The sequence below is a fragment of the Clavelina lepadiformis genome, chromosome 4 (genome assembly GCF_947623445.1).
Source record: "Clavelina lepadiformis chromosome 4, kaClaLepa1.1, whole genome shotgun sequence".
NCBI classification, from domain to species: domain Eukaryota; kingdom Metazoa; phylum Chordata; class Ascidiacea; order Aplousobranchia; family Clavelinidae; genus Clavelina; species Clavelina lepadiformis.
In genome coordinates this window covers 17,019,993-17,034,206 of record NC_135243.1, presented here as the reverse complement: position 1 = coordinate 17,034,206, position 14,214 = coordinate 17,019,993, and the positions used below count along the sequence as shown (strand labels likewise).

The following is a 14,214-nucleotide window of genomic DNA, read 5'->3' as shown; positions in this document are numbered from 1 at the left end:
ACCCACCTCCTTCCAACAACAAATCTGCCCTCCCTGCAAACTCAACGTGGGGTCGTCAACAACCAACTCCAAGTGAAACCGCGCTACCATCCACCGTTCCCACGGAGCAACCCAACCCTCCTGCAGACCCTCTGGTGATTGAAGAATCTGATGCCCTCTCTCCGAAACAAACCAAGACCAACTCTACAGCAGACAAAGATCAGGACACCACTCCCGTTGTTGTTTCAGAATCCCAAGACCCGTCAACCTCGGAGGAATCCTCCGGCTCATCTGATTTAGTGACTGTCTCGTCACTAGACACTTCCGATGCTGAAAAGCGACTTAAAGGACTTCAAGAGAAACTTTGCTTCACTACTCCTCCTCCTGCAACTTCAAAAAAAGGTAATGCGAGAAACAAGCAAGCTAATAAACAAAAAGGAAAACGCTGTTAAACGCTCCGGCCAAAACAAGCTATACTATACGTAATCTGATGGATACTATTCAAAGAAAAAACAAAGCTTTAACTATAGCAACCATAAACTGCAACGGCCTCACCAAATCTCTCCGACATATCCCCTCCTTTATGCGTGATCATAAAATTGACATTCTGGCAATCCAAGAAGCCCATCGAATCAACCCGAAACAATTTCTCTACTGGCAAAAAGAAAACAACTTGACATCCTTCACCAACGCACCAAGTACCAACTCCAAAGACAAATACTTCAAATCTGGAACAGTTCTCATCATATCGAACTATATCCTACCTTTTGTCAAAACCCACACCATCATCACCGAACATCGATCTCATCTTATAAAATTAGTAATCAACAGTAGAACGGTCATTATTATCAACTCGTATCTAACCTCCGGAACCTCCTCCTCCTCATCCTCTGCAAGAATTCTTCAACTTGAACATATCTATCAACACCTCACCACCACTCCCCATGACGACACCTTATGGCTGGGAGATTTCAATCTAGTTCTAGACAGCAAAGATTCAATCAATAAAATTCAAATAAGAAATGACCATAAAAAAATGATTGAATATCTCAAATTCTTTGACCTCAACGACGCCTTCCGATATCTGCACCCAAACCAAAGAAGCTTCTCTTACATCACAGCTAAAGCCAGTACAAGAATTGATAGAATATATTCCAATAGTGCTCTGACAACCAAAATAACAAAATCCACTTACATTTCAACCGCACACTTCTCTGACCATTCATTCAGAAATTTAATATCTCTTCAGACTACTCTTCCACGACCCGACCATCAACACGGCAGAACATACTGGAAACTCAACGACTCCCTTCTTCAAGACACACAATTCGGCAATCAAATCGACAATACCATACGAGCCTTGTCCCAAAAGCCTCTCCGCTCTCTCGATCCACTGAAATGGTGGGAACAATTCAAAACAAGCCTCAGAAGATCTGTTATTCATTTAGCAAGTAAGAAAAAACGCAAAACCCAAAATCTATTGCAAAACTATCAGTACCAATTAGAATCTCTCAATGAACACCTCACCCCGGACAAAAATCTGGAAATTCTCAATTTAAAAAAGAAAGTTCAAAACATTCAAGAGCAACAGCAACAAGGTGAAAGAATACGATCAAGAATGAAAACAGTCACGGACAAAGAAGATCCATCAAGAATTTTTAAAATATTCGAAGGTAAACACCAAAAAAAACTCAACATAAACAAATTGCAACTGGATGAAGAAAAGGACAGCACAATAACAAATAATCCCATCACCATTCAGCAAACCATTCACAAATTCTATTCCCAACTCTGGAAAACCGACCCCACCGAAACAAATAAAACAGATGAAGAACTTTCTCAATACCTGAACAACCTTCCTGCAATTGAATCCAATCCTCAAAATAATCTCTCGCCTTTCATCGACATAGCTGAAATAAAAGCAGCTATACAACAACTTAATAAACATTCCGCACCTGGTCTGGACGGTCTTACAGCCAGTTTTTATCAGAGATTCTCCCACCTCCTTTCGCCACTGCTCCAAGAAGTCTTCAACAATTGTTATTTCCAATCCCAGCTCACCCACTCTCAGAGATCTGCATTCATTAGACTTATCCCAAAATCAGGCAATAAACTTTTAATTAAAAATTGGAGACCTATTTCGATCTTAAATATGGACTATAAAATCCTCAGCATCATTCTCAAAAATAGAATAACACCAATCGTCACCCACCTCATTTCCTCCTCTCAGCAATGCGGAATTCCTGGAAGATCCCTGGAAACCATCCTTCTCAACATCCAGGCGGCCCTGCAACAAGAAAATGACAATCAAGACCGACTGGCAATTTTAAAATTAGATTTCACCAAAGCCTTCGATAAAGTGAATCACAACTTTATTATTCGACTTCTCAGTAAATTAAATTTACCTAGCTCCATAGTCAACTGGATTAAAATAATTTATGACCAGCCGCTTGCTTACATCCAAACTACTCGAGGCCTTTCTCAAGAGATTCCAATCTCCTGCGGCGTCCGACAGGGATGCCCCCTGAGTATGCTTATTTTTACCATAGTAACAAATGTTTTAGCACACAAAATCTCAAATAGCTCTTACCACAATTGCCCGAAGATCAGATCTACTTCCCTCAGTCTGCAGCAGTACGCCGACGACACCATTCTCCTGGCTAAGGACATACCAACCATATCCAACGCTCTCCTAATCATAAATGAATTCAGCAATTTTTCCGGACTCAAATTAAACGAAGCTAAATCTGCATTTTTCGTCTCAACACCTCTTCTACAAAACCAGATAAATCAGCATTTTCCCAATATCCCGATCACAACTAACATGAAAATACTTGGAACGACATTCTCACACTCCGATGACGATGCTACCGTAAACTGGGAAAAAGCAATACTTACAATAAAAAAACTCAACAATCTGCACAAAATGAGACGTTTGTCCATTCTGGGAAGAAAGTATTTAATAAACGCCCTATTTCTACCCCACATTATCAGAACCGCGACCCTCTTCCTACCGCCAATAAAAATTTGCAATCAACTCACCAACCTCATCTTCAAGTTTCTCTGGTATCCCAGAAAATTGGAACCCGTGGCAAGAAATAAGCTCATCGCCCCCTTTAATGAAGGAGGGCTGGAAATTCTCCATGTCGCATCCCGGATACACTCCACATTCCTCTACAAAATGAAAAGAATATTATTGGAAAACACCGAAAATAGTTTCTTCTCATGTTGGGCCAAGTATAACATTGGTACAAAATTAATGAAAATATCCCCAAACCTATACTCAAATTCAATTAGATACCGGCCCACCCCAAATCGCACCTGGGAAAAGACACTAAAAACTTACGACCTGATCAATAACAACAACAAAAATTTCCTTCTGGCAGAGCAAACTCAAAAGACCCTATACCTTCTATATCTCAACAAACACTCATCACCGTCAATTATCCAAAATCATCAACAAGAGATGATTTCTTGGAAACTCACCACTCTAAAAAATATGACTGGATGGTCACCCTCTCTCCAAATAAGAAGCCATTCATATTTGATTGCCCATCAAGGTTTCCTATGGGGCTCCTTTTACAAAAAACAACGACTCTTCACTACCCCCCAACAACAGATCAGAATAACAAACTGTAAATTCTGTAGATCAACTCGTGATGACATTAACCACCTGATGCTGGACTGTCCAATAACTCAAGAAATCCTCAAGCAAATTGAATCCGACATTCTACGTTGGTTCTCAACAAATATCACCTTTGACCGAGACTTACTATTATACAACAAATTCCAACGAGAAATTGCTGAAAGAGTCAAAATTCTACATTACCTCAACATTTTTAAGTCAAATCTAATCTCATACAAAGAGACACTCGATGAAAAGAATTCCTACTGTACGGACAAAACCCTCACAACAAATAGCATCATTTGGAAAACCAGAACAAAATTCAAAAGAATCTACGAATGAAAAGATCGAAGCTACAACTCTACACCAGAAGATTGTACAATTGTTTTTCTCATCCATTTAACTTTAATTACTGTGAATGTTTTCTAATATAGCTCAACCGTTTTTGTGTCACTCACCGGCCCACCAAATTTAATCGTTTTCTCTCATTACCTATAATGACCCACACATATTGTTACGATACCTTATCTCTACACGAACTCTTATGTGTTATCATCTGTTTTATATCAGTTAATATGTACTATATGTCCTACCTTATTGTCAATGTACCCTATATACTCAATTATGTACCATAACTACATAACCCCTTCTTTTTATTTATACCTTCATCAAAATGATGAAACTTAAATTAATACAAATACTTACTGTCAACATCTGAAACCTGGAAATCATCCTGTTTCAACAACTTCTCAATCGTCTTCATGGACTTTACAACAAATCAACATTGCTCTGCTCATCCTGAAATAATCCATGATAATAATATCCATCTCCAATGCTGTTTTTATCCATTTTACTGAAACAACACCATGCTTGAAATTGTTGTGAGTACTAATGAAAGCGATCGTTTTAGGGTATTTCCCAGTTTGATAGCAAAAAGCTGAAAATGCAAGAAATGGCCTCCACGGGATAGACACAAAATATCTCCACTGTCACGGTCCAATAACCATCAAGCAGCAAATCATGTGACTGGGCGGCCAGAACATTGTCGTCTGTCTGCTGGCTGGTTGAGTTCGTCAGTTTGGCGTCTTGTGACGGGCGGGCGATATAGGAACGTTTGGAGGTCAAGGAGGATTTTGAGAAGAATAAAAAGAGTCTGGGAAGATGTGGAGGTATCGCTTCTCGGCTCTCAAGAGCTAAGATCAAGTGTAGTATCTGTCGGGTTCGGACGTGTTTTTCGAGCTCCGCAGGTCTTGATCGATTTTTGGCAATTACTCTGGATTTATTCAGTGTAAGGGGTTGTTGAGTGTTTTAAAATACTTTTAAATACTTTTGCTAGCTTTTTTACTCTTACATGCAGTAGTTTTTGTTGTTTATATGTGTATTTTCGCGTATTCTAGTGATAGGCCTAAATCCTGTCACTCTCAAAACTGTGACTGCTAGTTACGTACTCAAACAGCGCTTTTCAGCGCTAAAACCTTTGTTTTAAGTAGATTTTTGGGTTCTAAACCCGAATTTCATATTATTCTTTGTGCTTATCACCCCTTTGTGTGTTTTTTTCGTTTATTTCCGCGATTTCTAGGCTATTTCAGCCAACCACGCGGTTTACAAGAACCAGGGATTTCCCCAAGATAGTTTGTGGTATCCTGACACTAATTTTTTTGATTTTTGTCGGGAATTGTTAAATTTCCGAATTTATTAACTCAGCCAACTCCGGCAAGTTATTATTACGGATATTGTACCACAATGGTTTTTTTTAAACAAACTCGCACCTTACTATGCCATTTCAACGTCAACGAAGTGGCCGAGACTTTTGACATCACTTCCTTCATGGATTTATTCATCGAAGACGGACCCCTTTTTTATCTCGCCGAGAACATCTTTGGTATGGCACAGGCAGATCACAAAAATAAAATATTCTCCACCACCTTCAAGGCAAATGATGACTCCAAAAAAGCCATCAAGCACATGTTAAAAACCTATTCCTCACCAAGAATTCTGGAAACCAAAAATGGTGCATCGCTGCATATGTGGGTTACTGAGCCATCTCCACCGCCCACCACAATTACCCTTTACCCAGTACCACTGGACATCCCAGATGAAGATATCGTACATCTGGGACACTCCCGGGGATGGGGCATCCTTCGACGCTTTAAGTTTGGAGCACACAAGGCCTTCCCGCAATTCCACAGTGAATACCTTCACCTACAAATCGATCAATTAAAACAGGAACTACTACCGAAACAAATATCCATAAATAGTCTACCCGTATCCGTTACCCTTCCGGGCACCCCCATTATTAAGTGTGCCTACTGCAGAAACTATGGGCACAAATTGCAAGAATGTAAAAAACTACGAAGTAAAAACCCACCCTCCTCCCTCAACCAATCAGCCCTTCCTGCAAACGCTACGTGGGGTCAACAACACTCATCGCAACAGAATTCCAGCCTAAAATCGTCATCACCCCCCCTACAAGGACCTGTCGAGGACCCGCCTTCTCAACCTGATTCGACTGAGCACCCAGCGCCATCAAAATCAGATACAAACATAACCCCATCCCAAAACGAGAACCACACCTCTCAATCAAGTCAGGACGACTCGAACAACCTGCAAGGAAATCAAAACAATAACGAAACAAATACCAATAATACAGACCTGTCAGAGCCTGAGAGACAACAATCCGATTCATCCGAAGCGGAAAGCTCAACGGAATTTCAAACTATCTCCTCCTTAGAAACCTCAGAAGCAGAAAAACGCACACTGGGGCTACAGGGACGTCAACTCACCATCAATGTGACACAGACCCCCAGGAAAGCGAGAACCAGCTCTCGAAAGGGGAAAAAGTCCAAAGCTGACCGCTCTTGAAAACTTTCTATTTTTGAACAATAACTGGCCATATTACATCAAAACCTACCCTCCCTCATGGAATCGTGCAAATATTAAACTAATCTGCTGACCTTCGCCACAATCTACTGCAACGGTCTCACCTGCTGCTTCGGCCCATCTCCCACCCTGGTGGGATACTCTTGTTTGTATTGAAGTAGTTTGAGGAAAAGAAAAAGAGGAGAAAAAAAAAAAAAAGACGATGGGCGGATGGATGGTCGATGTGATACGATCGATCAATCGATAAATGTTGTACACCTGCGTCACCGATAAAATAAAATGTCGTTCATACCCGGTAGATAGGTGTTTAGCTCCCGGACAAACTTTTGGTGCTTGACCGCGCCCTAATTTAGATTCATACCCGTTAGACTAGGAGTCAGCTCCCGGACAAACTTTTGCTGCCTTGCCGCCCCTTAATTTAGATTCAATTACAGTAAACTGGGAATAAACCCCCGGCCAAAGTTTTAGTGTTAGACCCCGACTCAATTTATACTCATACACGGCAAATTAGCAATCTAATCCCGGCCAAATTCTTAGTGTTGTCCCCGACAGCAATCAACTTTATATATATTCCCATTAAGAATACCGTAACACGTCAGAGACCCACACATAAACGGCAAAGGTTACTCGCCCGTACATAGCGTTACTTATTTTTCTGTTCTTCATGCCTACTAGTCGACAACGTTGAATCACTACGAGAATAGAAGACGGTAAGCAGACGTGAGGAGAAGGAAACACTAACAAAGGCATCGAAGAAGCAGAACATCTTCCCAGCAATCAACCGCCTCTGACATTGCAGATAAACCTAGATAGCCTAGTTATATTCGTTGTATATATAGTTATATATATTCCCATTAACGGTTACTCGCGCCCTTTGAGCCGCAGGTCTAGAATATTATAACTGCTATCATCACTTAGCACTTGTTCTTCCCTGCCCCTCTATACTAGTATAGTACCGTAACACGACAGAGACCCACATATTAACGGCAAAGGTTACTCGCCCGTACATAGCGTTACTTATTTTTCTGTTCTTCCTGCCTACTTTAGTCGAGAACGTCAAATCAATACGAGAATACAAGACGGTAAGCAGACGTGAGGAAAAAGAAACAATAACAAACGCACCGAAGAAGAAGAACAGCTTCCCGGCAGTCAACCGCCTTCGATCAACACCAAACTCAAGATAAACCTAGATAGCCTAGTTGTATTCTTTGTAACCTAGGCCACATATCGACTTAATTTTCATTTATACCCGGGAGATTGGTAATAGAAACCCGGCCGGACTTAGTGACTGTCCCCGGTAACAAACTTATCTTACGGGTTCATTACCTAGCGTCACTTTTTTCTGTTCTTCCTGCATACTGTAGTCGTCGACGTCAACCAATACGAGAAAAGAAGACAGTAAGCAGACGTAAGAAGAAGAAATCAAGGAACGAACGCGACAAACAAGAAGACCAGATCCCCGGCGCGCAACCATCCTCGACCGACGCCACAACCTCATATTAATTAAAATAGTCTAGTTTTATAATTTTAATTTAAGCCTTTTACTTAATTTTTAATTTATCCTTAGTATATATAGTTGTAGAATTAGTTTTATATCCGTTTGTCCCCTGGCCCCATAAACAAAATGGATACTGGTACAGCCGCAAACATTTTTACTGTCCCAACCTCCACCTCTCTGCCCCGGACCGCGCGCGCATGCCTCTCCCCTGCTCCCTCAGGTGTTGAAGGTAAGTGCATTTCCATTTTTGCGCGGTACTACGGTGTAGGGAACCTTTCGTTTTTCTGCCCGAGCGAAGGGTGTGATCACTCGTTTGCAACCTCTCTTCCGCTATATAAACATTTGATAAAATCTCACGGCTTTATTGGTTTTTCCTCTTCAGCAGTAATGTTTGATTATGAATGTAATAAATGTAAACAAGTCTTAACTGGTAAAACTCTCCACCTAATCTCACACCACTTTAAAACTTGTGATCGCCCCGACGTAACGAACGAGGACGTCAGGTGTCGATTTATCTGCCCCATCTGTGACACACGATGGGCGCACGCCTCATCGGCGCGAGCACATTTCCGTAACGCACATCCCGAGTCGTCGATGCCGACCAACTCCGGTCTCAGCTTTAACAGTTCGTTAAATAGTAACGACTCAATTCTAAACATAGGCCAGCCTGACGGTAAAATAGTGATAAATGTAATTTACAATGGACCGGAGTCAATCAGTTCACAATTATTCTGCCCAAAGACCACGTGCCAGCGCCACGCCGCGGCGTTCCCCAGCCCTCAGCTGCTGAAACGACATATGAAAAACATGTCGCTCGTCTTTTCCCCGTCGTGTGGTAACTATGCTATGAGCCTGCCAGTTTCCCCGACATTGCTAGGGATCAGATCGCATTTCGCAACTTGCAGGAAGACGATGGGCTCTCCGCCTAGTTCGACCATCAATTTTGCAGAGAGCACCCCGTGAACACGTCTCCAGCCGCAGACACAGACCCTGCCCCCGGCAATCTCGCCCATCAATAAGCCCGAGTCCGAGGCAAATTCAACATCGTCTCCTCCATCGATCCGCGTGTCACCTCTGACCGCAGTGCAACCGTTTCTACGGCTGCAAAGGCTAACTCCTCAACAGTTGGCCTTGTATGGAGTGCAATCAACATCAGCGGACCCGGAGGAAGCGTCGAGCAGGTCGAGTTGCAATTCTACCAGCAACTCCCTCGTGCACACCTTACCACCGTCAGCCGAGGTGACGTACCTCTCATCCAGCAGCCCCTCTCCAACGGCGACAATTCCATCTTCGCCTAAAGTGTCGTACCTCTCACCCGACGGATCGTCGTCCGGGCCGACAATTCCATCCTCGCCTGAAGTGACGTACCTCTCACCAGACGGATCGTCGTCAGGGCCGACAATTCCATCCTCGCCCGAAGTGACGTACCTCTCTCCAGACAGATCGTCGTCCGAGTCGACAACTCCATCTTCGCCAGCGACGTCGGACCCCTCGTCTAGCGAGTCGTCCTCCGGGGTGATGTATCCACCTTCGTGGGGATCGAGCAGCGGGACTGACCTTTCTGCTATTGTTTGGGAAACGGTATCTAGTTACCTCGCCGAACGGGATCGAGTGGAGCGGTCTGTCGAGCACGTCCCCCCCACCGGCACTGGGTCCTCACCAAATAGTTTAGACGTTAATAATAGCCCCCCCCCCCGATAGTTCTACTGATAGACTTACTAATAAACTTACGGATAGTTCTTCTGCCCCGGTCGGCGGAACACACGGAATTGCGGTCGCGGATGTGCATAACAATGATGAGGTCACGCGCTCACCCCGCCGATTATCTCGCGACCAATCGGTAAACCAGGAAACAGACACGGTTCAGTATAACGCCCCGGATGCCGTCAGACTATCACCCGGAGTGGGCCCTTCCGACTCGCTCCGTACAATTTTAAATTGCTACCATCAGGGATGGTCGGACCTTGCAAAACTCTTTGCAGATCTGGAGCTGTGGACGAGTGCCCAGAAGGAACAACTAGTGTCTGTACCCCGATTCAACCGTGGCGCGATGGCAAGATCTCAGAGGAAGCGCAGAAGGGGTCAACGTCGCGGAGACGATGGCCGATCTGAGACCCTGCCTAGCGCTCGGTACCGAAGAGGTGCGGCCCTTCGCTCAAGGTTCTGGAAGGACATGAAAGGTACCGTTCGTACAATTACTGAAGGTTGCGCTAGTGAGCGCCGTTGCGAAATCGATCCTCAAGCGATTGAGAGGAAGTTTCGCTCGGACTTGCGTTCGTTGGAAGGAAGCATTCGCCCGGCGATGCCCGAGTGGATGCAATCCCAGAAGTACCGTGTGAGAGACGAAGTGGTGGACATACCAACGCTGAATGATGAAGCACCGATCACTGTGCAGCAGGTAGAGGCGGTTCTTCGGACACTCAATGTAGGCTCGGCACCTGGCCCGGATGGGTTGACGTACGGCTTTTGGAAGGATCTCGACCCCAGGAGGAAGCTACTTGCAGATCTGTTCGAGATCTGTAGGTCGCGCCGTACCGTAACCGAGTCGTGGCGCAGAAGCCGCGTCACTCTCATTCCTAAAAGCTCTGAGGGTGACATGAACGATTTGAGTAACTGGAGACCGATTTCGATCTGTTGCACTCTTTATAAGGTGTATGCGTCTGTGATCGCCCGCAGAATTCAGCGTTGGGCCGTCGACGGCGGAGTGGTCTCACCGGAACAGCAGGGTTTTGTGCCCACAGAAGGCGTCTACGAGCATGTATTTATGCTCGACTCGCTCGAGCGGCACGTCCGGCAGTGACACTCCCATACCAAAAAAACATAGAGGCAAATCAACATCCCCTCACTAAATCAACAACAAACACCAAGCAAACGAAGAAATCTTTTCGATGGAGGGCATCAGCATAGTAATAGCGTCAATAAACTGTAACAGCATCATGCCTTCTCTACCAGACATAGAACAATACATAGTTCACAACGAAATAGACATTCTCTGCCTTCAAGAAACTCACCTGATCGACAAGGAAACTATTGAAAATAGAAAATATACCCGGAAAAATAGAGAAAGACTTCTTCCTAAAGACCAACACATTATCATCAAAAATAGAATCCAGCAACTTAATATAAGCATTGCAGACAAGGAAATCTCAATCATAAATGTATATCTAAAGTCAGGTGGAGCTTACCAAAACATACTCTGCAGGAAACAACAAATTCTACAACTGGCGCAACATATAGAATCGAATACATCCAATGAAATCATCATGGCAGGTGACTTCAATATGATAATTGATTCTGAAGATACCATAAATCCAACCCAAGCAAGACCAGATCAAGAAACTCTAAGAAGCCTTATCACCAAAACTCAAGAATGCGACTCCTACCGAAGCTTCCATCCCCAACTTCCCCCCACTTTTAAACACCCAAAACTTTCAACTTTTAATATCGATAGAAAAAAGAAAAAAAAAGGTAGTATCTGTTCTTCTCAGTTTAAAAAACCTAAACAATAGCTGATTTAGAAAATTTTAATATTTAACGTCTGCACTTGTTAGAGCTTGCGCCTGCTCATCTGTTAAAATCAAACTTAGCTCTTGATGTTTTAAATTTCTTATTTGTGGTACTCGTTTTTAAAAACTTTTGGCGCTTAAAGAGGCCACCTAGCGGTAGTGTGTTTTGTTAACTTTTTTTTGGCTCGCTTAAACCGGCCATCTAGCGGTAGTGTGCGTTTACGTTGTTTTAGTGCTAGAGACAGTAAAGGGTTAGTCAGTTCTACCAGCAGCCAGCCTCCCCTAGCCTAGCCAGGTGTACGGTACAGTCAGCAAGAAGAAGCTCTGCCCAGTTAAGACCCAAGTAGGCTAGCCCGCTCCTGTACCGACGCTTGGTGTCTGTGCTGCTGGTCATTCCCTGGACTATATTGGGCCGCAGGTTTGGAGTATTTGTATAACTAATCAAAAAATAATTGCGTACTCTTCCCTGCACTTTTTTATATATACTATTTTAGCCCACTTTTATATCTATACATAGTCGTTAAAACCATTTTTATAAATACTGTCTCGCCTTTTATACGTTGCTAACTTTTATACATTTTATACGCCGCTGTCTTTTATATATAATTTTTATACCGCTTTTACTATTATACCGAGTCGCCCGCTTGTGTCGGGGACATTCTCGGACTCATAAACCCTGATAATCCTGTATACTTTAAGTTTCATTTCCCACCCCGACTACACATTAATAACTCCCCGGAGAATAAGAATTGAAATTCGGCCAAATTTTGCTGAATGTCCCCTGACAGCGACCATATTTAATATTATAAACTATACTACTTTTTAATAATCTTGCTTCGTGACCTGAGCACACAATCATCAGTGCGAAGAAAGAAACAAGAAGAGAGAAGCAGAAGGCCGCCCCTCAATAGCCGTTGGAACCGTTAAATAGACATTGGACTTTTTAATTTTATATATATATATTCCCGACTAAACCCTTATTCGTTGCCGGCGTTTAAAATATCAGTATTTTAGGCACAAACTGTTAAACGTAGCCAACGCAGCAGTTAAAAGTGGTCTGAATATATTATATATATCTTTATATTGAATTTAATATTTAGGCCTAAATTTTAAAATTACTTTTGTCCACCCCATTACACAGTTGTACTTATTTGAAACCTGTGCTTTGTGTTCATACATCCTAAACGGTGGTTAGGCCAAAATTTTGAATAGTGAACTTTTGGAACTTTATTGTTTTTTTACACCTTTTATACTTTTATACCTTTTATATTCACAAATGGAGATGCGTACGGGCGAGAGTAATACAGTCACAGATGTAACCACGTCTCCCTCAAGCACCGCAAGTGTGCGCCCCTCCCCTGTCCCAATTCCAGCCAGAGGTGAGTCATTGAATATCTTTGCGCGGTACTTTGGTGTAGGGAACTTGTCATTTCTGCCTGATCAAAGGGTGTGATCACACTTATGCAACTTCTGCACCCCTATATAAACACTTGAGTAAAATACATGGACATACTAGAATTTCTGCCCCGTTGATAATATTTGATTTTGAGTGTAGCAAGTGCAATAAGATAATTTCTGGGAAAACCCAACATATAGTTTCTTTTCATTTTAAAAATTGTGATCACCCCGACGTGACAAAAGAGGATGTCAGGTGTGGATTCTTCTGCCCCATTTTCGACACACGATGGGCGCACGCCTCATCGGCACGTGCACACTTTCGCGCCGCACATCCCGGAATGTCAATGCCGACCAACTCCGGTCTTAACAGCACGGTTGTAAGTGTAGATCAGCCCACCAATAGTATAAAAATAAACATAACTTATAATGGACCGGAGTCTATAAATTCCCAACTAACATGCCCCAAGACCCGATGCTTCCGCCACGCCGCGGCGTTCCCAAGTCCGCAGTTGTTAAAGCGGCATGTCCTCAACACCCATGGCATGACACTGACCTACGCCCCGTCGTGTGGCAACTGCGCTACGATCCTGCCAGTCGCCCCTACGTTGATAGGGGCAAGGTCCCACTTTGCAACATGCAGGAAGGTGAAGGGCTCTCCGCCGCAAGCAGCTACCAACTATGCAGAGAGCACCCCGCAGCAATGTCTCCAGCCAAAGAGCCAGGCCCCGCCACCAGCCATCTCGCCAATAAACATGCCAGAGGGAGATTCGACATCAAGATCAGCAACATCGATCCAAGTGTCGCCCCTGACAGCAGTCCAGACCTTTCTCCGGCTGCAACGGCTGACGCCACAACAGCTGGCGTTGTATGGTGTGCAACCGACGCCACAGCAGGAATCAGTTAGTGGCAGCTCCACTGACGACTCACTCGGGCACACTCTGCCATCCACGACCGAGGTGAAGCTCCTGGCGCCGAGTGGACCACCCTCTGAGGCGACTCCTCCACCCTCGCCCGAGATGTCGGTCCGGTCTCCGAGCGAGTCCTCGTTGGGTGCGACTCTCCCATCGTCGCCGGAGTTCACGTTTATCCCAGCAAGCCAGTTGTCTTCTGGCTCGACCACTCTATCGTCGCCAGAGATATCGTGTTTCTCCACCACCCAGTCCTCGTCTGCGAAGTCGGAAACATCATCAACCAGTTCGGATCTGCTGAACCTGACTGAGATCGTCGAGACGCTGGTCACCCAATAAATCGAAGCGCGGGAACGTGCGATGCAGTCTGTTGAGCACGTCCCACAGGGAGGCGATGGGTCCTCTTCTTCTCATAATAAT

At 44.0% G+C, this 14,214-nt stretch overlaps 1 protein-coding gene and 1 pseudogene across 5 annotated transcripts in view; one reads left to right on the top strand and one right to left on the bottom strand.

The window, feature by feature from the left end:
• Positions 1-14,214, bottom strand: part of LOC143451442 (uncharacterized) — a 33,719-nt gene that overhangs the window by 545 nt on the left and 18,960 nt on the right. The window contains exons 2-10 of one of the 5 annotated variants that reach the window (XM_076951988.1): positions 4,310-4,457; positions 3,026-3,153; positions 2,570-2,671; positions 2,385-2,503; positions 2,192-2,266; positions 1,826-2,054; positions 1,175-1,372; positions 1,043-1,100; positions 7-961 (exon numbers count right to left, since the gene is read on the bottom strand). In XM_076951988.1, coding sequence (XP_076808103.1) covers positions 2,206-2,266; positions 2,385-2,503; positions 2,570-2,671; positions 3,026-3,153; positions 4,310-4,367 — 468 coding nt within the window. In that variant the 5' untranslated portion in view covers positions 4,368-4,457 and the 3' untranslated portion in view covers positions 7-961; positions 1,043-1,100; positions 1,175-1,372; positions 1,826-2,054; positions 2,192-2,205. Of the gene's footprint in view, positions 1-6; positions 962-1,042; positions 1,101-1,174; positions 1,373-1,825; positions 2,055-2,191; positions 2,267-2,384; positions 2,504-2,569; positions 2,672-3,021; positions 3,154-4,309; positions 4,477-14,214 lie in introns of those variants that run through there. The other 4 variants (XM_076951989.1, XM_076951992.1, XM_076951990.1 and 1 more) reach the window with 4 other exon arrangements.
• LOC143457918 (U2 spliceosomal RNA) lies at positions 4,776-4,945 on the top strand (annotated as a pseudogene).